This window comes from Lissotriton helveticus, chromosome 8 (assembly GCF_964261635.1).
Source record: "Lissotriton helveticus chromosome 8, aLisHel1.1, whole genome shotgun sequence".
Classification (NCBI taxonomy): domain Eukaryota; kingdom Metazoa; phylum Chordata; class Amphibia; order Caudata; family Salamandridae; genus Lissotriton; species Lissotriton helveticus.
Window position 1 is genome coordinate 744640328 of NC_136069.1, and position 23553 is coordinate 744663880.

At 42.8% G+C, this 23553-nt stretch overlaps 1 protein-coding gene across 3 annotated transcripts in view; it reads right to left on the reverse strand.

Moving 5' to 3' along the window:
* LOC144772898 (arylsulfatase D-like) overlaps positions 1-23553 on the reverse strand; it is a 734130-nt gene that overhangs the window by 454657 nt on the left and 255920 nt on the right. For all 3 annotated transcript variants that reach the window (XM_078657571.1, XM_078657574.1, XM_078657572.1), the window contains one exon: positions 11536-11682. In XM_078657571.1, coding sequence (XP_078513697.1) covers positions 11536-11682 — 147 coding nt within the window. The remainder of the gene's footprint in view (positions 1-11535; positions 11683-23553) is intronic.

The window sequence follows — 23553 nt, forward strand, 5'->3', positions numbered from 1 at the left end:
CTCATACAACTACCGAAGTCTCACCTTTCTGTTTATTGAGGGGTAGAAATCCCATTTCCAAATTGTGTCCTTGGTGGTTTAAAAAGAATTGTGACACTCATAAAACCACACCAAATGTTTATGAAGTTGGGCAAAAAGTTATAATTAAGCAACAGAAGATCAAAGGTGATTATGACAAACGCATGAAGGTTAAGGAACCTGAATTCAATTGTGGTGATTGGGTGAGAATTCGAAAGCCTGGTTTCATTACTAAAGGTGATGTAAAGTTTGGCAAACCCATCAAAGTTGTTAAAGTGAATCGCAACAGTGTAGTCACACAAGATGGAAAAGTTTGGAATGTCCGTCGTGTCTCTAAATGCAAATCTTTATATTAATGTTTTCTTAAGGGGGAAGATGTGTTATATTCCTTGCATTTCTCTTTTAAGATGCTTTATTGTATTTCCCTTTTAATATATGCCCTTTAGTTCTGTGCACATGCACCTTCTGTAAATTCCATTTAGAATTGTTATTATGTGAAAGCTAATACTGGCAGATACCTGCTGAGAACAGAAGAAATGAGTACTGTGCTGTCCTTATTAAACCAGTACCAACTATAACCTGGATTTATTGGATTATTTATTACAGAATGCCGGGCTTCGGACTCCTCCCTGGTGTAATGTTGTTAGTTCACCCCCAAATGAGGACACCGTGATGCTGAGTGCTTCTAACAGGTTCATTTATTTGCAGCTGGGTATGCCTATTCACAAGAGCGCCGAGCGTCTACACAGGACAGGCTCCGGTCGCTTCTGCCTGCAATCGCCGTTCGTGCGCTTCCCTTTTATCTCGCGCATGCGCATGTGTTCCGCTCTCGCTCCAGCGCACCGCGTCATCACGCAGGTGCGCCGGGAACTAGAGCGCAACACTACATATCTCCTCTTTTCCAGTAACACAGTGAAAGTTATAAGTCCCAAAGTTCAATAGTCATTTACTTCAAAGTCTTTAAATCGAGTGGGTCGGACCACTATCCTCCCAGCACGGGTGCGTCTTACCGGAGTAGATTCTTCACGGGTACTTTCACGTGCGGGGCTCCTCACCATTCTCTGTGTCCCAGTATCATTTTCGGTGGAAGTGGTTTTTCTTGTTGTCGCAGATTCCTCTGCACTCACTTCCTCGCTCTCTTCTTTCTCTGCTTGCAATTGTCCTTCCTCTTGACTTTCCCCTCCTGCGATCATTTCTTCTGTCCCACTGGCTTGTCTCTGGTCGCCTAGGTCATTCTCTTGGCTTGTAGGCCATTGCACAATCTTGTTGATTTTTGCCATGCGGTCCTGGGACCACACTTTTCCATCACTGAGTAATGCGGCTCTTCCATACACTTCCTCCACTTGCAAGGGTATGCTGTACTTGCTTTCTCCTTTCCTTCTGAGTGTGGCAAGCTTGATTCTCACCCATTCCCCTCTCTCTAGATCCGTGTCTTTGACATTACGTCTCCTATTGTAATGATCGGTGTACACCTTCTGGGCCTTCTCCAGGTTGTGCTGAACAACGGCTGGTGACCATTTGCTCGTGATCGTCTTCTCTCTCCAGACGACGGTGTCTCTCGTAAAGGGGAGTCTACCCCTCAAAATCTGGAAGGGGCTGTAGCCTATCGAGGCCGGGGTGATTCTGTAGGCCCACAGCATGCTCTGTATCTCCACCTCCCAGTCTTTATCTTGCATTATTGCGGCCTGTATGGATCCCATCAGGACACGGTTGAACCTTTCTACTTGTCCGTTGCTCGCGGGAAGGTACACTGAGGTGTGTTTGGACTTAATCCCATTTCTCTCCATATACCTGGTCCATTTTTCCGAAGTAAATTGCGGCCCATTGTCACTTAGGATTGTCTTTGGTATCCCTTCACGTAGAAACACTGAGGTGAGAAATTTCAACACCGCTTCGGAGTCCGTGACTTCTTGAACATCTACCTCTGGCCACTTGGAGTATTTATCCACCACGACACATAGGTACTTTGCTGTTCCTCTGGTGTCCAACACAGGTCCTAAAATGTCCACCGCAATGTCTTCCCATGGGTTGCGGGGTTGCTCAAACGTACCTAAAGCCGGTCTCAGGGGTTTCAAAATCTTGTCCGCTTCCTGGCACTGGTCACACTCCCTCACATGTCTCTCTATTTGAATGTCCATCCCAGGCCACCAGTACATTTGTTTCACACGTAGTTTCGTCTTCACGATGCCGAGATGGCCCTCGTGTAGCTGGCTCAGCAGTAGCGGGATTAAGGTCGTGGGAGGAACCACTTTGTTGCTGCGGTACACGAAGATTCCTGAGTCTCTCATTGACAATTCCTCCCGCACTTCATAGAATTTCTTCAGGGTTTCTTTCAGCCTTTTCTTCTCTGGCCAACCTGCGACCAGATAGTCCTTGACTTCTTTCATCTCACCGTCATCCTCATAGGCTTGGGCCCATTCTTGCCTGCTGATTGTTCTTTCCGAGTCTTCCATCGCAGCCACCATTTCGTCCTCTCCTGGTGAGATTTCAGGTGCGTCTTCCATGGCTGAGGCCCGACTAAGGTAGGCTGCTACCTTATTGCGTGTCCCTGGTAAGTACTTCACGCCATAAGTGTATTCCAATAATTTGAGGGTCATTTTTGCTATGCGTGGTGTTGCCGTTTAATGCCCACTTGAGGTGAGCACCATGACCAGTGGTTTGTGGTCAGTTTGCAGTTTGAAGCGGGTGCCCCACTGCCGGAATTTTCCCATGGCCCATGTCACCGCTAGCATCTCTTTTTCGATGACGCTGAATTTCTGCTCTGTGGGTGACAACGCCCAGGAGGCGAAGCTAAGGGTTTCCACGGTATTATCATCTTGCTCCTGTGGCAGTACAGCTCCTAAGCCTTTTTCACTGGCGTCGGTTGTCAGGATTGTGCGACCTGAGGGAATGTATCCATGTAGTGGCACCGCCTGACTTATGTTGATTTTCAACTCCTCAAACTCGCCTTGGGATTCATCATCCCATTGGAACGCCGTCTTATCTCTTATGAGTTGTCTGAGCCTGTGAGTCTTTGTGGCAAAATGTCTGACAAATTTACTATAATACTCAGCCATTCCCAGGAATGATCTCACTTCATCCTTGTTGACTGGAGCTTTGGCTTCACAAATTGCTTTCACGTTTTGCCTTTTTGGGGTGATTCCGTGACTCCCTATCTCATGCCCGAGATAGGTGACTGCTGACATGCCCAGCTTGCACTTGTCCCACTCAGCGGTGAGGCCCTTCTCTTGTAGCACTGTCAACACTTTGGCCAGTTTCTTATCGTGGTCTTTTCAGTTTGTCTCCATTATCAGGATGTCATCCTGAAAGTATTGGACGCCTTCCACATCTTTGAACAGGCGGTGCATGAGCTTTTGGAAAACAGCCGCCACTGACGCCAATCCGAAAGGCATGCGGCGATACTGGTAACACCCAAAAGGTGTGATGAAGGAGGTGAGCCTCCTGCTCGCTGGGTGCAAGTCTATTTGATGGTATGCGGAGGTGAGGTCAATGGTGGAAAACCATGTCACCCCTCTCATTTTGGCCAACATCTCTTTGATCCTCGTAATGGGAATTTCTCGACTATAAGGCATTTGTTGAGTTCGCGCAGGTCCACACAAAGACACACCTTGCCGTTTGGTTTTCTGGCCACCACCAGGGGCACCAACCATTCCGAGCTGTCGATTGGTTCAATTATTCCTTGCTCCTCTAGTCTCTGTAGTTCCTGTTGGACGGCATCCTTAACCGCAATGGGTATGTTTCTGACTTTGTGGGATACCGGACTCGTATTTTCCTTGAGAAGTATCTTGTGTACAAATTTCTCGAGTTTGCCAACTGTGCCTCCGAACACTTTGGGGAAGTCTTGCTTCAATTTCTCCAGTTCTGGCCAACTGCCATCATCCGTCAGTTCCTTGCCACCTGGGTCTAATTTTATTCCAAGGTCTCCCTGGTCTCTCCATCCCAGCACCAAGGGTCCTCGCTCCGCCACATATAGCTTGCATACTGCCGATCTCCCCCTGAATTCAAACTTCAGGGTTCGGTACCCTACCATGGAAATTAGGTTGTTGGTGTACGATATTGGTCGTATGTCCGGCGGATCTAATTTCGGGCCAAGATTGGGTCTGAAATCTTCTTCCCATACCGATCTCTGTACAATGGAGTATGGTGATCCAGAGTCAATTGCTATTCGGATTTTCACCCCTCCAATCAGCATGTCCGCTTGTGGTTTGTCTGAGCGTTTGCCCGTTACTTCTAATACTTGTTCTTCGACACATAGAACCATGTCATCGTCCTCCAGATCTTCCTCTGCTGGGTCTCCTGATGGGGATTGCGCAATGTACTTCACCATTGACTTCTTCCCTTTCTTGCGACACACTTTCTCATAATGTCCGATCAAGCCGCAGAACGTGCACTTGCCGCGGAATGCTGGGCATCGCTTGTCCTGGGCTGTGTGCGCTGTGCTTCCACACCTATAGCACGCGAATCTGTTGTCCGTGGACTGTTTTCCTGACTATCCCGGTTTTCCTGACCATTTGGACACGTTTCTCCTGTCTCCTGCTGCTCCTCTCTGCCTGTTTGGGGACTCGGCTTCGTCAATTCTGTTGACCATCAGCCTTTGGGCGTTCTCCTTTTTTGCCGCTTCGGCGCAACGTTTTGAGAGTTCAGCTTTCTTTACCATTGCGATCACCTCTTTTAGTGTTGCTTCTCCGTGTGCCCACAATTTATCCTGTACTGATCTGTTGGTGGTGTGCATTACAATTTGATCTTTGATTAAATCATCTTGAAGTTGTCCATATTTACACGTAATCGCTAGTTGTCTCAGTGCTGCGACATAATCGTCTATGGATTCACCTTCTTCTTGCTTCCTTTGTTGGAAGTTGAACCGGTCAATGGAGACACACACAGCCGAGCGGTAGTGATTGTCTAGGTCCTCCAAGGCATGCTTGAAGACGTCATCATCTGCTGCTTGCCTCGTCGCGGGTACGATATTTGCGAACACCCTTATTCCTTCAGGACCCAAATTGTGTAACAGTAACCGTTTTTTTCTGGCGCTAGAGAACGCTTCCCCGTTTTCATCTTCTAAGGCTTCTACATAGTTTTTGAAGTATTCCCTCCAATCCTCCCATTTCATCTGGGGTTCACCTGGTCTGGGTAGGAATGGAATAGGTGTTGTGAGGAATGTCGCCTGGTTACTCATCTTGGGCACTACCCTCGGTCCTTCACCTTGGTTCTCGGGGCTGCCTGGTGCACTGCTGTTTTCTCCTTGGTCCGAACCTTCTCCCTGGCATTTGGGGCTGTCGGGTGCGCTGGTGTTTCTGTCCTGTAACCTGCTGGGGAGTTGTTCTTTTTCATCCCCCGTGCCGCTATCTCCTTTCTCTGCCAGGGCCTCAGTGGGGTGTCGTCACTGCCCCACCGTGTTGCTCCTGGGGCGCTTTGTGGTAGGCCTTGGGGCACGTGGCGCCGTTGGTTGGGACTTGTGCACTTCTGCCGCGCTCTTCTGTGAATAGTGTGCTTCCTCCCTGTCGCATCCTCTCTTTTCTAGTGTCCCAACAATGTCTTACCTTGGCGCGTAGCTGGCGTCGCAGTCGCAGTAATTTTCGTAGTTTTTTTCCCAGGGTGAAGTTGGTGGGGGATCCCACTCCTCGTCGCCACTGTAATGTTGTTAGTTCACCCCCAAATGAGGACACCGTGATGCTGAGTGCTTCTAACAGGTTCGTTTATTTGCAGCTGGGTATGCCTATTCACAAGTGCGCCGAGCGTCTACACAGGACAGGCTCCAGTCGCTTCTGCCTGCAATCGCCGTTCGCGCGCTTCCCTTCTCTCTCGCGCATGCGCATGTGTTCCGCTCTCGCTCCAGCGCACCGCGTCATCACGCAGGAGCGCCGGGAGCTAGAGCGCAACACTACACCTGGGCTTTGGAAATAACACCCAAAATGAAACTGTAGTCTAGCAGTGAGACACAGGCTGCGCCCAACAGTGTGTCATCACTGCAGTCAGTGCTTTCTGCCTTCAGGTCGAAGACATCTTTGCCCGGCCAAGGCAAACCAGAGTCAAGGGCCATCCCCCCGCCCCCTCAAAGAAAAATGCAAATTTGCACATTTTTGTTTACCAAGCAGCCACCACAGTTTTTTACTATCTGCTCGGTGTTTTATCTCGGATTTTTGAAACCCCCCATGGTGGCAGGGCGACGCCCATCTCGCCCTTGTACACCAGCCGCCCAGTGTTCCAAAGAAAAAAAAAATATGTATGTCACGATGCCCTTGAACTCGAAGCATTGTTGCCAGACAGCGCAAGGGAAAGAACCATTTGCTCAACTGAGATGTGAATAAACAGTCTCTTGGCTGGGAATTGCAGAATGAGAGAAAACTAAAAAATCCTTTCACTGGAGCCTTGTCAGAGGTTACTACTACATGCCCCTTGGAAAATATAAATGAATCAACTGGCACAAATTGACCCTTCCACCCCACCACCATGGAAGCACTCACCTGAAAAATGTGGCAAAGAAGCACAAGTTGAACAAGTTTGACTGATTCGCTTGAATAAATCCCTCCATCTGCTAGCTTCCCTGCCACAACACGTCCTCCTTTGAGGACAGAGCTAATGATCGTGACGAGCACTCGCCACCGATTACACTGCTTCGCCAACTGCTGTGAGATGATCACTGGGCATCAACCACTTTGATCGACACATAAGATGGAAAGGCAGTAGCAAGAATCAGTTTGCGACTACATACTTGCTGCCTGCACTCTGTTGTAGGAACCCCTTTTTAGGTCTCACCTGTCAATGCGCATGCGCATTGAGCTTGCGAAACTATAGGGGCTTAAACAGAGTTTAACCAGACTGGCGATTTGATGCAGTGCACGTGCGCTTTCAGGTCAATGCGCAAGCGCAATGAGTTAAAATGCGCGTGCACAGCATCAAATCGCCAGCCATCTGTTCCCCAGCAGCTCTGCCCGCTCCACCCCACAAGCTTCCCCCAGCGTGCGCTCTGCTTCAGCCGCATTTTTTTAAAAACTTGTTTCATTCCTCACTCCTCCCACACCTTTCAAGTGACGCTTAGCTTCACTTCAAAGGCCCCTGCTGCTTCACACTATTCACGGCCGCCAGGCCGTGTCTCTCCCTCATCGCCGCTCTCCTTGCTCCGCCACCTGCTGCGGCCGTGTCACATTTCTCCTCCCCCCTCCCCACAACGGAAACAAAAAAGTAGCCTTGCCTCTCTCGGACCCGAGCGCAGCACTGGGAAGGGCAACCTTTTAAACACTTTAATCATGCATGACTAAACCAGTAATAAATTAAAACGGGCAGTGGTCGTGATTTAGTTTCTACTGGGAGTTTGAAAGGGATTACAACGAAGAAATACCATGAATTAAAATAACATTTATGTACTTTAGTTTTAAACGATTTCAGATTTGTAATAATATTAGACTACAGTGTTTGGGTAAGAGATATTTAAAATAGTACTGTCACGGACAACAATTTAGTACAGAGACAGTCACGTTTGGATTGATTGGTGAACTGCTTGTTGAAAATATTACACAGCGCGTCAATGGGCGCGCCGAGGCCTCTCCTTGCTTAATTGAGCTCAGCTCCTCTACCCCTACGGGATGGATTGATCACGTCCTTGTTGACTAAAGAGAATCGTAATAATTTCTCTTGAATCAAAAACAATAGTTATGTGCACGTTGCGGCTAGTTTGTTTATGACCCCTCTTTTTTTTAAATGATTTAAGTATTAATTATTTAAAAAAATTAAAATCCATTGTTATTTGGAATATCAATACATCTAAGTCACGTAAATACAAAACATGTTGCATTACAATTGCTATAGGTGTCACATTTGCGAAAAGTTATAACTATTGGCATTGTAAATGACAAAAAGCTATTAATTTAGCTATTTTCAAAAACAACACATACATTTAAAAAAAATCATTTATAAGACCAATAGCTCAAACTTTCCTAATGCGAGACCTATTGCATTTCCAATAATAAGCATTTGCAATGCCAATCAGTCTTGCTTACCACATGGCCGGTCATCACCCCAGCTGAAACCGCTGCTACCATGAAGTAAATCCATTCAGGTGCCCCATCGGATCCCTACCCATACCACACATATTCCAGAACACTGAAACCCATCAGTGAGATGCTCAATGCCATTCTGGATGCCTCCACCTCTTCCACAACCTTTCCAGAAGCTTGGAAACATGCAACTGTCCTCAACAATAGGATCTGGTTTCACAAACCTTTGAGACACCTCCACTCTTCGGGACGCCTACTTGCTCACAATCAAAGTACAAGGAAAACCAGATTTGACAGTTAAGCCTTCTCCTACATTGCTCATAAAGTGTGGCATGACCTGCCACTACACACAAGAGTCTCTTCCTAACTTTTTGAATTCTGCAAGAAGCTGAAGACCTCATTTTTCGAGTAGTTCCACTAGGCCACAGGCTTGGCTAAGCTCACACTTGATCAGCATCAGGATACCCTGCATAACATAAAACATAACTTACAACACACAAAACATAAAACAGAACATAAAAAAATGCTTGTTTATAGTAGTCTCTTAAGATCGATGTTGTATCATTCACATTTCTGCAACAGCTTTTCTAGTGCCCACTAGGTGGCACTGAAAGGCAGCAATCTTGTTTCAATGCTGTGTTCAGAGTCCCAAATCTACAGACAGCGATTCCAAAAAGCTCCTGTGAGCGAACCCAACACAGAAAGGGAGGAAAGCAACAAATAGAAGCAAGGGAACTGTCATTGACACATAAGCCATCCAATCTTGAGCACGGATTGTCTCTGCGGAGTATGGTATACAATGCTGTCTCCTCACAGCAGAAGTGGTCTATAGCGAGAACGCAAAAAGGCAAACTTTTCAACAATTTACCTAACAACTGCGACCATATTTCATCTCAAAACATGTCTCAATGTGGACAACCCATTATTTATCATGTTTAAAAATCCCTGATAATCTTCCCATTTATCTTGCCTGGTTTGCAAATATGTAACAATTAATTCAAGACATTTTCTTTTTCTGTGTTATATACAAATGCACTAATTGACATTCATTGCTGTGAATAGCTGCTCTATTTAAACTTTTAGTCCTCTCTAAAGTATTTTTACAGCTCCAGGAAAGATTTGGAGCTGTAAACATAATACTAATATTCAATCACCTCAGTTCAACAAGGGAAGTGCTCACAGATTAGATGTTTTTCGGATATTAGCCAATGAGAGCAGAAATGTCAAAAGCATTAGGTTTGTGTTCCGTATTTATTCTACATCACTATGAAATGAAATAAAATGAAATGAAAAAAGGATTTATAAAGCACATGGCTGCCCGGGTGCGTCCCAGCGCTAGTGAGTGAGCTGGAGGTGGGAGATGGATTTTACTCGTCCCTTTGAATTTTTTTTTCCATTGTGGCCTTTTATCTCGTTGTGGCCAACATGTGTTCATCACTCCCTATTATCTTTTCTATATCTTTTGGTGTGTACCATGTACTGCAAAGTCTTTTTTAATTGAAACGGATTCACAGAATCAAAAACAAAATCATCAAAACTATATATCTGAATGCGTATTTTTATAGACTGAACTGTTTTATATAATTCAAAAGTAGAGATCAAAAACACATGTGATCAGGCATTGCTGACAATGCTGCCACATTCCTCTCTGGTCTCAGTACCTCACAGGTGCATCTCCAAAAGCTTGTCAGATCACTGACTCAAGGGAGCCTTTTTGAACAAAAGGAGGATGAAGGATAAAATCGAAAAACACGTTTATAGCGACGAACAGCAAGACCAGCACCTACTCTGGTGAAATACTACTACTAATATTCAAGTATGCACTAATAGTCAAATGCAGTCACTATAATGCAAAGGGGCGAATAGGGGTGGGAAGTGAGGCTGTGCGCTCCCAACCCCCTTCTGTTTGAAAAGGGTTGCTTGAGCCAGTAAGCTGTTGAGCTTTTGGAGCTGTGTCTGTGAGAGCTACCAAGACCTGAGAGGACTGTGGCAGCATTCTCAGCAACCCTTCCTAAAATTTGTTTTTGATCTCTACTGATGAAGGATAAAATCCAGAAAAGCGTGTCTAAAGATGAACACCACTACCTGCACCAACACTGGTCAAATATTACTACGAATATTTATGTAAGTGCTAATTGCAAACTACATTCACCATAATGCAGAGGGGCAAACTGTGCTGGACTGTGAGGCAGTGTGCTCCCATCCCCCGACTGTAAATAACTAGATACTGTTATGTGCCAAAAACAACAAGCTAGAAATAGTACAAACACCCAAATGACATACACATTGACAACGTTGAAACCCCAAATTTGATTCAATAGTTTCTCACTTGGATTTTGTCTGGACACCAACCTCACCATCAAGGAACACATTGCAAAAAACAAATGTAGACAGCTTGGTACCAGATCACTCTTCTAAAGAAAGTGAAACAGTTTCTTCCTGAAAACGACTTCACTGCTCTTCAAGTCTTGTACTCTGGCATTTGGAAGGGATAATGCTCTCTCCGTGACCTCTTGGAATATACTATGGCCCCAGATAAGGACAGCCTTCATGCCACAGCATGTCTCATCCAGGACCTGAAGAAATATGATCACATCACCCCCATCCTGATGGCACTCCATTTGCAAGACCTAACCATCTCCAAAATCAGTTGCATCATTTACAGAGCCATTACAACCAGCATTCCCACCTAATTACAGACAAGCTTACTTTCTTTAGTGGGTCTCAACACATCCGCGGCCAGCACAAAATCAGACTGGAGACTAAGAAGTTTTAAAAAATAGAAAATAAGGCAGCAGGCCTTTTCCACCTAGGCACCCATGATCTGGAGCACCCTGTATCCATCAGGATCATCCCAATGCTGCTCCAATTTTGTTATTTTTCTTGAGTTTTATATAGCGTGAACTAGACCTGAAGATATCGGGTCTCAGAACCCTTTACATAGCACCAGTTTTGTTACACATAGACACATTCATTTTTGTAAGGCACAGGGAGATTAAAGGATTTGCCCAGAATTACAGGATGTTGAGCGTCGTTGCTGAGACTCGAACCTGGTTCCCCATCTTTGAGGTGGACTGCTCTGGCCGTAAGGCTACATCCTCTACCCAAGCTGCTTCAATTTAGCAGTGAGTTGAAGACACATCTCTAGAACAGTACACCACCATTCTGTTAACAGGACATGTCTGCTCCCAGAAGCCAGCTCCTCTACTAACCCTTGTTCATTGTATGCTTCCCTTTGACTCTTCTGCCTTTTGGCTAGATTTGTGCTATAAAAATACCACAAACCTGCATAAATCTATCTGTAGCTAATGCCCAAAAACTGATAACTTTTTTCTCCAGGAAACGGCAACAACATACAAGTTAATTTCAAAAGGTAGAACATTTTGGAAATAAAAATCTAATATACCTTGTTTATCTTTAGCCTCATTTGCAAACAAATATATACCATTTGAAGAATTCTGAAATCATTGATGCTAATAAACAACTATGATTCAATTGTTTTCTTCAAACCAATAATGTTTACCTTATTGTGTCATTGCCATAGCACCCAATGTCCCCAATGCCGAGGTCATCCGCCAATATCAATACGATATTTGGTTTGGAGAGAGTTGCAGCATTTGATTGACGGGCAATAAATAAAAGGCTGCACACTAGAAAGATGGCACAACTCCTGAAATATATAGAAAAATAAAATAATTGACAAAATGTGCTTTCCATTTTATTTAGGTAAGTCTCTTACCTGTGCATAGATATCACCAAATGCTCCTTTTCCTTCCCACCAAAAGTTTTTATTCATATAACACAAAATATATCAAAAAGGTTTGCTTCTGTGTAATACAAGGATAACAAATTAGACAGTGAATTTGAGGAGCAATGGGCTGTATTGCGATGTAATAAATGCCTGGAAGAATGAGCTAGAGTAGTGGATTCAAATAGTAACTCTAAAATGCTGTGTTTGAATCAAAGTATGTTCACTACAGTGTTATGTCTATAATATTTTAAAAGTTTTCCCCTTACTGGGGCAGAATTCTATCCCGTCCCTTCCTCCCTATTTCAGTTTGATAGGGTGTATTTTGATGTATTGAAGAGATGAAGTACCAGATGAGTAGCCAGTTTTAGAGCCCACCCTCCAGTTCAGATGGCACATAGCTTAGTAAATGGGGCTGGTCTGTTCTTATTGGTGCAGGATCATGGCAAATTTCCATACAGCTGGTCTCTGCCTATAGTGGCGCAGTGAGTAAAAAACATTACAGACTAGAATGCGGCTAAGAGTAATAGACAGGGGTGAGAGGAATTTAAAATATGCGACTCATCCCTTTTTTTTTCCTAGCAGTTACAACTATTGTTGCAATTGCCCCAACTTGCTGGCAGCTATTTCTCCAGTTGTTTTCCATGCTGTATTGACAGCTGCTGTTTGCGCAGGAGTTATTGCTGTTACAGGTGCATTTGTTGCCAATTCTGTGGCTAGAATTGTGAGCAATGCAGTTGTCCCTGTTCTGGTGCTGCTTTGATCCTTGTTGTGATGCAGATGTTCTTGCTGCTGCAGTACATGCTGTTGTTGCAACTTTGGTAACCCCTTTTGTTGCTGATGTGGCCCCTGATGTTGTGGCAGCTGTTGTTGCTCTGCTTGTGTCTGCTTTGCTAGAAGCTGTATTATTTTCTGTCATTCCAACTGTGGTCACTGCGGTTGACCATGCCATGCTGGAAGCAAATGCCCTTATGGTAGCTTTTGTGGTCCTTTCTAGCTGAATCTTTGGTCACTACTGTCAGGGTACTTTTTGCTTCTGTTATCCCTGCACTGGTGGCTGTTGTGATTGCTGTTCTAGTACCTGCTGTGGTTACAGCTTTGGTTGCTGCTCATGACCCTACTATTGTGGCAGGTGGAGTTTCTCCTGCAACCCCTGCTATGTGTAATGCCTTGGGCCAACATGCCATAGTAATGAATGACATGGACAACTTGTTCTGGTGGGTGCAACTAGCCATGGGTATTTTATTAACCGGGTCACCTGACTGGTGACGCCTGTGTTGGATGGGTGTAAGTATGGCCCCTGAAGAGGGGTTGTAGCATGAAGTGTTCAGCTGGACACTACATTCCTCCCAAAATCTAAAAGAAAAGACAACAAGTTCAACCTGAAGAAACAAAAGAAAAATAAACAGGATACCACATAGTCCCTCAATCTACAGAGTCTATCAGTAGGGCAGCATGTGGACGCATGGTCTAATGAAGCTGGCTCCAACAGGACATCTCTGCTTGCATTCACACTTTAACCTGTGAGAGACAGGACACAGAAAAGTGTTCGAAGATGTCCAAAACCTTATGGCTGTATGCGGTCTCCTAGGGAGGGACTGTTGCATGATGTGTCCAGCAAGACACTACACCATGCTGGTCACTATTGCTCCTGGTGCTTTCCCTGCTGTTTTGTCAGATGTTGCTGCTACTGTTGTCATTCTTGTAGCCGCTGTGTTTTTTTTCTGTGGATAAAGTTGTGATCACTCATGTTGTTCCTGCCTTCGTGATAAGTGCTGTTGATTCTGCCATGGTGGCAGCAGTTGTCACTGCTGTGGTCTGTGCTCATTGCTAGGACTTCTTTTGATGACTGTTTGGTGGCAGCTGTGATACCTATGGTGGACCCTGCTTTGGTTAATAATGTGGTGGAAGTTTCTGTTTATACTGTGGCCCCTGAACTGCAATCAATTACTGCTGCAGTAGTTATTGCTACTGTGGTGGTGGCTGTAGTTGCAACTATTGCTCAGGCTCCTTTTGCTGTTGCTAGGGGGCGTGTTGTGGTATAAGCTATTGTCATCACTGTTGTTCCTGCTATGACTGCACTGCTACTGTCATTACCGTAGTTGCAGCTGTGGTTGCAGATGTTCCTGCTCCGATGACCGCTTTTGTCACTGCTTTCGTCCCTTCTTTAGTGGTTGCTGTGATTGCTCAACTTGACCCTCCTGTTGCTACTCCTCTCGTCTCTATTGTGGTGGCCTGAGGCCACTCGTCTAGTCTCTGCTGTTAATGCTTTGCTTGCAACAGTTGTTACTGGTGTTGCTATGAAAAGTGTAGACCACTCCCAACCCCGTTGTCATATTGTGTTTTTTAAATTTTTTAATTTCATGATTTTCAGCAACCAAGTGTAGCTATCTTGAGCAAGACCTAAAAAGAGTACCTCTGTGTAGGCAAGCTCTTGTAAATATTTGCCAATCAAGCTCTCCAAAGCCCCTCGCTATATACACTTTTTAGGCCACATCTGAGACAGTTGTAGCTATCTGTTGGAGACTTCATGTTGCAAATACACATACATATATTATATCACAGAAGAGTGGGCTTTCGGGCAAAAATACTCAATTTGTTCTTGCCATTTTTATGTCTTGCCAAGACAGTGTTACTAGACATAGTGGTATCCTACTGAGGGCTTAGAGTCCGCTTACTCGATAGCTGTGTAGGTTTCTTATTTTGCCCCACTCCTTGAGCATGTACACATTACTACACCCTTCAACTGAACACTTATTTCAGGTGTTACTCTATTTATTTTAAGAACTGTACGAGAGTCCATGTGTTTACCTGTCTTCCTGGTGTGTTTCTCTCCCTCCACTAAGCTCTGTGTTTCTCTTTCATCCACTTCTGCTTTTACTCAACTCCCCTGCATGCTTTCTCCCTGCCAGCTCCACATTGCTGACTGTTGCCTGTTTGATCCTTCCCACTCGCATAACCATGCTACTGCCCCATCCAAAACCCCATGTTGCTTCCACCCTTGTGTTGCTTCTCTCAACCCCTTTAAAAACTCTAATCTGTAACTAAAAATAAAAAACAAAAAGCACCCAAGTCATTTTGTAGCTGCATGCATGAGTTGTAGTGCACCTACAAAGTGATGTAATAAAGCTTTTCTAAAAAAATATTTATTTAACCATGCGGCCCACATAAGGGATGCTGTGCTGCTTAAATAAAAACATTGACAAAGTCAATAGGCCTCAAAGGAGAGACGTATTGGTTTGCCAATGCTGGTTATAAAAGTTGGCATTGGCTGAGTGAAGTGTCATTAAAGCCATATCAACACACATTTTTGCATTACTTAACACATCTCCCTTTACATAGAGATGTTAATAAATGGCCCAAAGCCAGTCTGTAAACTCAAATGAAATATATTGGTATTTTACTTCATTGCAGAAACACGATGCTATTTATGAAGGTATCCATGTATTTAATAGTAGTAACACGAGCGCAACAAATGTATCTTTACTCTTTCACTTTTATCTTAACAGTGGGCGATTTGCATTTCTGATGCATTCCTTGTAGAAAGCTGGCACGTTCTCCACTGCGGTTTATTTATTGATGAGTTTTATGAATCGCCTCGCATCACCTTGAGGACCACTCGCAACGATAAGCCCCACGATAGGGCTGATTGCTGCGATTACCAAACAGTCAGTTATGTGGATATGTTTGCAATGAAAACGCTTCTGAACTAGAACTGCTGCTCAGTGTCAAGGAACTTTAGGACATTAGAACCAGGTAGCTGGTGATTAAATAAATGGAGATGTGTGTGAGGTAACGTTTTGGTGGAGCGGTTGATGATACAAACTTGCGTATACGTCAGGAGGAGGTCATTGCTGGCATACACAGGCAAACAGGTGCCACATCGTTTATAAAATGCAAAGTCTGCTGCCTGGTAATGGTTGACTAGAAAGATGCAAAGTTTTTCTGTGGTCCAGGAAAAACAACATTTTGCCTGCTGGGGTACTCTTAACCATCTGAAAAAAGCCACGTTCTAGCCACTAGATGGCTCCTAAGGTTTCTCTTAGGGTCCTATAAGCTCAAAAGAAAACGGGATACATTTGAACTAAATGAAAAGGAATCTTTTACATTTTCTTTAATAATCAGGCAGTGGTCCGTGGCACAACTGAATGCTCTAAAATAAATGCTGACGCCCACATTCACGAAGGGGTCCCTTGGTGACTCCTTGTCATTTTGGAATGGGCTACTACCTCCTTCACAGAATTGGTAAAGTATGAATGTTTTGCGACCGCATTTATGGTTACAAAACATTCTTACATGTGGAGAAGCGTGGCTCAATGGTTAGAGCGGCAGACCCTGATGCAGAGGTCTGGCCTGGGACCAGGGTTCAATTCCCTCCTCGGCGGCTCTTGGACTCAATCTCCCCGGACCTGATAATTCTCGCCTCGGGGCTAGTCTAATCATGGGTCCCACTCTGTGACTCTGGGCAATAGCTTGCTTAATCTCCACAACGGCCCCAGCAGCGCTTGGGTGCCTGGCTTCACCTTGGGGGTGCCCAGGAGTGGACCTTTCACATGGAAAAGCCAGGAAGGGTTCCACAGCGGTATGAGTGCAGCGCCGGGACGCCCCGTTGCATGGGCAGCTGTGCGCTTTACAAATGCAACACATTTACATGACCCTGTTACTTGCTATTAGGAAGGTAGGCTGTTGGCACACCCCTTCCTAATAGCGGCTCGCACACCCTATTCTGTGAGTTGTTACCAGGTTGCCGACTCACAAATTAGATTTAGTACATGACAGAAGCCATTTTAGCGGTTGCAAAATGTCTGATTCTCTTTTTGCGACTGCTAAGAACAGTCGTACATCTGGCCCCTACATCAACTACTACCAGGGGCATAACGCAGGTCCCTTCTTCCCCTGTGACACAAGTGGGACCCAATCCCTCCAGACGGTCCCCCAGCCCTCGAAGAGGGACCTCATTCAGCCCAAGGCCAACAAATATCTGTCAGATATGGAAGACTTGGAGGGGGCTCATCACATTCTGCAGGGAGGCACGATCATTTTGCTTTACTACACTGTACCCTACTCCTGGTAGTTGACAACAAGTGGTTCTGATGGGGTTTGTGAAGAACTACACATGCACTAGAACACCCTGTTTTTGGATGTCTATGCATACCGAGGCGAGGGGCCAGAGACTATGGTGTCAACAGCCTGTTAACTTTCTTCCGAATCTTCTAATCTTCTTTGTTGAGCTGTTATAACTGACAAATGCCAAATAAAAACACTGTGACCCAACAAGGACTATAATTACACAGATACAGCACATACTACATCCAAATTCACGGGGGTGACAGTGCCACTCATGACTAAAGCCCGGACCAGACAACCCTTGATTTGATGCACACAGTCAGTGCCATTATGATAGAGGACAGCAGCTTTTGAAATGATACCTGTCCCTTTTTTGACAACGAAGATGCATATAAAGAAGGAAACTGTATAGTATTGAAACACTTTATGTCTACGAAGTATCCTTGTAAAAGAATAATCACTACCGCTTTAATAAAGGATTCTGGATAATTTGCAATTCAATTCCCTTTATTAAGTCGAAGAGCTGAACCAGCATGCATCCAGCTTCATGCTTTAAATGTAACTGTACACTTCAAAACAAACATTCTATAATGACATTACTACATTCTTAAAATGGCACATACAACGCTCTACAATACATCATAGGGAATGTTGATAATAAAAACTCTAAGAATTCTGACACAAAACATCCCCTTTTCTTCGGACATAAAACAAATAAAAAATCTCATTTAATTTTAATTCCATACCTTAAAACAATATGAACTATTTACCTATTATTATTAATGTAGTCTTTCAACCATCTTGGTGGAACCACCTTCCTCTTTAACGAAGAACGAAGAGAACCAGGTGCATCAATCTCAAAGCTAGAAGAAATAGGTTCTTCAGGAACAGTACTAAGGTCTTCAGAAGAAGTAGCACTACTATTACCCATAGACACCACATTAGACTCCTCTAAGTTGTCAGTTAAGTTGTCACCTCTTGAAAGAATATCCTTAGAAGTATCTTTATCGAAATCCTCAGGTTTCCAATTGTAGTTGGCAAAATCTGGTTGACATTTGGCAATTCTATTCAAGTTCCAAACCCTATCATCACTGACTTTACAGGGTTAAGTATAACCTCAATATCCTGAAAAGGTTCTGAAAATTGTGAATCACCCTTTTGAACCTTGTTAGGTTTTTTACATGAACCCAATCTCCTATATCTATATTATGAACCTCTTTTGTACCATGCCTAACATTGTAATAAGCTTTACTTTTTTCATGCATTTGTTCCATACTTGCTTCCACTTCACTTCTAGACCAAGGCTGCATCTCATTAGAAAACAACCATGTAGGAATGGGTTTAGAGCGTGGATTCCTGCCTTTCATAAGTCTAAAGGGAGAGAATCCCGTAGATTCCTTCGCAGTAATACTATAACTCCACACTGTTTTTTCTATTTGAGTAGGCCAGTCAAGATTACTGTTCAAGGATAATTGAATGGTGTTTTTTAAAACTCGATTACACCTTTCCAACATACCAATCTCACTTGAGTTGTAAAGTAAAGTGGTTTTATGTGCAATAGCTAGCTTTTTAAAATATCTGTGAGTATGAATGAAGGAATACTTTCTGTAACAAATGTCTCATCAAAGAATAATAGAACAGAATCAGTGTCAGCATTTTTAACAATTTTTACAACTGGCCGTCTTGAGAATAAGTCAATAGGAACAATTAAGTAGCAATGAGAATCACCAACCTCATAAATAGGTCCCATAATGTCAGCTGCAACACATTCCCAGGGATTTGACATAGGAGGACGGAATGTTTGTAAGCTTTTATCAGTAGATGAACATGAAATGCAATTCCTTACACTTTTCTCAATCTGGGAATCACAACCTGGCCACCAAAACTATCTTTTAACTAAAGCCTTAGTTCTAAAAATTCCAGGATGACCCTCATGACAAAGATCAATAATTCCCTCATGTAAATTCTCAGGGGGATTTATTCTTTCACCTCTTAAAAGAGTATTGTGTGAAATAGATAACTCTGATCTAATTTCCCAGAATGCTCTGTAGTTCGAGTCCAATAAGTCTTTTTTTATAGGCCAACCACTAATAACATGAGACATAGCTGCTTGTAAGGTATTGTCTTTTAAATATTCACTGTCCCATTCCTCCCTACTAAAAGCAGATCATCCTTCATCATGTACCAAGGCAATTTGTAATTCGTTCCATTCATTATTTTCACACTGTTCCCACATTCAGGCATTCTGGATAAAAAATCTGCAATTACATTATTTTTCCCAGGAACATAAATTATTTTGTATATAAAATTTTGCATCCTCATTGAGATTCTGGCCAATCTAGCTGACACAGTAATAACACCTTCAGTTGTCAAAATCTTAACAAAAGGCTTGTGATCACAACGCAGTGTGCCCAATTTCCCCCAAATAAAAGGTTTAAAATGTTCTAACGCCCGTGCACAAGCTAGGGCCTCTCTCTCTATAATTGGGGATTTCTCCTCACATGGAGACGAGGACCTCGATGCGTAAGCTATAATTTTTTCTTGACCTTTGTCATTAATTTCTGACAAAACTGCCCCAAGGCCTTTGTTGCTAGCGTCTGTAGTAATCACGCTATCAAGTGAAGGGTCAAAACTATGAAGGGCAGTAGCTTTAGCAATAGCTTCTTTGATGATTTTAAAATCTATGTCGCAAGCCTGTGACCAGACAAAAGTAAAACATTTTTTAGGAGTTGGCGAATATTGTAGGTTTGGTTGCAAAATTAGGGACATATTTTGAACAAAACTCCGCCATGCCTAAGAATGATCTGATATCATCTTTTCTGGGAGGTACAGGAGCCCTCGAGATAACGGAAACCAATGACGGTTTAGGTCTAACACCTTGTTCTTCGATTATGTGACCAAGATAAGTTACACTTTTTTATGCAAATTTGCATTTAGAATGCTCTACTGTAAGACCTTTACTTTCCAAAATACTCAGACCCTTTTTAAGTCTCCTTAAATGTTCCTTCTCATCATCTCCGAATACAACAATGTCATCTTGAAAAAACCCGACACCTTGTTCTTTTTTAAAAAGGTGAAACATCAATCGTTGGAAAACAGCGGCCGCCGGAGCTAAACCGAAAGGCATGCGTTTATATTGAAAGCACACAAAGGGGTTGACAAAAGATATACATTTCATTGATTCGGGGGACAAAGAGATCTGGTGATAGGCAGATGATAAGTCTATGGTGGAAAACCACTTAGTATTACCTAAACTTGACACCATTTCATTGATTTTTGGTAACGGAAATTTATCCACAACTATGTTATTATTCAGGTACCTTAGGTCAACACAGAGCCGAATTTTTCCATTACTAAGTCTTGCTATGATGATCGAAGAAACCCAATCAGACTATTCAATAGGCTCAATTATGTTATTTGACACAGTTTGTCTAACTCCTTGCTAACCTCATCTCTTACCAAAATGGGAATGTTCCTACATTTATGTACTTTAGGACACGCATCTTGTTTGATAATGCTCTTGTGCTCAAAACCTTTCAAATTACCTAAATCCTTGCTGAAAACATTTGGAACCTCTTCTAACATATCTTTGCGAATTACATTACAGTCATCAACAACCAATACCTGGTCTTTGCTATTGGGGTCTAACATGATATGCAATTATTTTTGGTCAAACCACCCAAGAACAGGTGGTCCCTTTTTTGCAATATATAATTTGCCTCTACAATCTCTTCCTTTAAACTTAAAAATGAACCAACGGTAACCTAAAAGATCAATGGTTTCCCCACCATAACCTTCAGGGTGAATGTCAGGGTCTAATAACCGTTCACCCACTTTTTGTACAAAAGAAGATCTCCAAAGTTTTTCGTTGATGATAGCATAGGGTGAGCCGGAGTCAGTTTACATTTTTACCTCAACCCCACCAATCTCCATTAAAAAAATTGGTTTGTTTATAATAACATCATAACGAATATTCAATACAAGTTTGTCATGTAAGTTCATTACTAACCCATTTCCATCGTCTGTGTCATCAGTTTCATTGAATTTTTGCTCATTTTGAGCAGGACAACTTTTACTATCCGCTAAATGCTTTAAGCTATTACATCTGTAACATTTTGGTTTAAATCCCGTAGGAGACGTATACTTATTGTAATTAGGTTTGACGTTCAAATTATCTTTATAATTTACTGTGTATTTCTTTCTATCATTAATATTCACTTTACCAACAACTTCAGAAGAGGTATTATCTTGTTTAAGAATACTAGCACACCTGCCTGAAATCTCAGCCATTCGTACATTAGCGAGAATGTCATCCAACGTGGCATCACCATTAATCCACAACCTATCTTGTATGGTGGAATTGTAAGCGTGCATAACTATTTGATCTCTTATTAAATCATCTTGTAATACACCAAATTTGCAATCTAACACTAATTTCTTGAGATCAGCAAGGTAATGATCAACACTTTTGTCCTTTTGTTGTTTCCTGGAAAATAATGTATACCTCGTCACACCAATACAAAAATGTGGGGCAAAATATGTGTCAAGATGAAGTAAGGCTAAGGCATATACATTTAAATAACCTGGAAAACAAGGTTTAGTCATACCCTCATACACTTTTAACCCAACAGGGCCTAAGGCATGCAAAAGTAATGTCTTTTTTTGAGCATGAGACATTTTTCCCTCTTCATCCAAGGCATCAATATAGTTGCAAAAATACGGCTTCCATTCCAACCATTTCAAAAGGAGGTTCAGTTCCAGAAATCCAAAAAGCTTGTGGAGGATTAATGTAGTAATTTGGCTGAGTCGTAGTATCTAAAAGTCAATATTTGGCATTATTATTCAAAATTCGCCTACTAATTAATATTCATCAAAATTAAAAAAAAATAGTAAATTCTGTAAAACTTCCAAAGTCTAAAAAAAATATATATATATCCTTGTGCTGAACTTGACCAGCATGATGTCAGTACAAGTAGTAGTTTAATTAATTAGGTACCTGAAGGGTTTTTTAAAATACGTAAAAGTTCCAATTACGAGGAGGAGCAGGAAAGAGAGAAGAAAAGAAAATACATGCGCTTAATACTGCCGGTTGAATCATGAATGATGAAATGCTGAAGAAATTTGCTGGTCTTAAATTAAAACTGCAGGGTATCAACCTTCTCGTTGTTAATCACGTTGTGAAACTGACCTTGAGTTCAACAAATAAAAAAAAATATGGCCACTGCGTAGTGTTGTAACGTGATTAGCGTGAGCACATATGCACACGTGAAGCACAGTCTACAGATAATCCAGACGTCATCAAGAAAGGAGCAATGGATCTCGTGCGTTGCCGTTAGCGCGCTCGAGCAGTAAATACGAGTGTGAGAAGATGCAGGTAAACGCTAACTTCATAGACCCCAAAAATATTTTTAAAGCGTTTGTTACTCATGCACAAGTCCACATCGATTCCGAATTATGAAATATACAACTCCTACGTCCCACATTGATTCAGAAATATTAAAGATTATCCTAGGTATTCCTTATCTTTTACTCACAGACAACTCCAAAGTAGATTGAGGAATACCTTCGGTACATCTAGTGCAAGCGGATAACTCCCACGTCGATTTAGGAATCGTCGAGAATTTCTCTTGGTACTTCCTTAAAATCGTGTAATTCAAAATCTTGAGGTAAAGCTTCTTCACCATCAGTAAAGTTGCGTAGGTCCTTCCGCTCTTCGAATCGTCGCCAGTGTAAAAAAGGATTCTGGATCATTTATAATTCAATTCCCTTTATTAAGTCAAAGAGCTAAACCATCATGCATCCAGCTTCAAGCTTTAAATGTAACCGTACACTTCAAAAGATACATTCTACAATGACATTACTACATTCTTAGAATGACACATACAACACTCTAAAAAAGAATTCAGACACAACAACCGCCTTCAACATAATTTATTTTTCCATGAATTTTCACTGTAGCAAGCAATATTTTTCAGATAAATGAAAGACAGAAAAGCGTGCGCTGCTGTGAACCATTCTGGGACTATTTTGCATTGCAAATTTTAGCATTCACTACTTTGCAATATTTTACGCTTTTCTCAAGTGTGTCTCTTTAAGATTACTATTTTAAGCTTGTCTAGTTTGTGAGAGGAAGGGATTGGGCATATAGAACAAGCACTGACAAAGCCAATAGGTCTACGCTGGCTGCCAGCTTTTTGGTTTTGTAAATGTTCATTTTATTTTGTCATGGGTCTTGCAAAACGTTAATGCTGCGGAAGCTGAATTGCAATTGTCAATTTAAAAAGAAACAGTGGCCAAACGCAAATATTTTTGGTCTGCTAGACACATTGCCATGCTACTTTGTGTGGATGTGCTCTTTGGAAAGAGCGGGTTGCAGCCATTCACAGTGAAGTCAGGCAAAGCCTGAAGTGGGCTGCCCAGTGCCTCAAGATCATTGCTGTAGGCCGTATGTCTCCATGGAGAAACCATTGACATGGGGGTCCCACAGGGCTCTGCTCTCAGCCCTCTTTTATTTAACGTATATTTGATTCCGCTAGCAAAAGTGGTTGAATCATGGGGCGTCAGAGTGGTCTTTTATGCTGATGATACTCAGCTCGTGCTTTCTTTTAAAGACCACTCTGATAGCTCCATGGTTAATTTTTGCCACTGCTTGGCAAACATTGCCTCCTGGATGTCCTCCAACAATCTTAAATTGAATACAGATAAGACGGAGGTCTTATTTTTTAA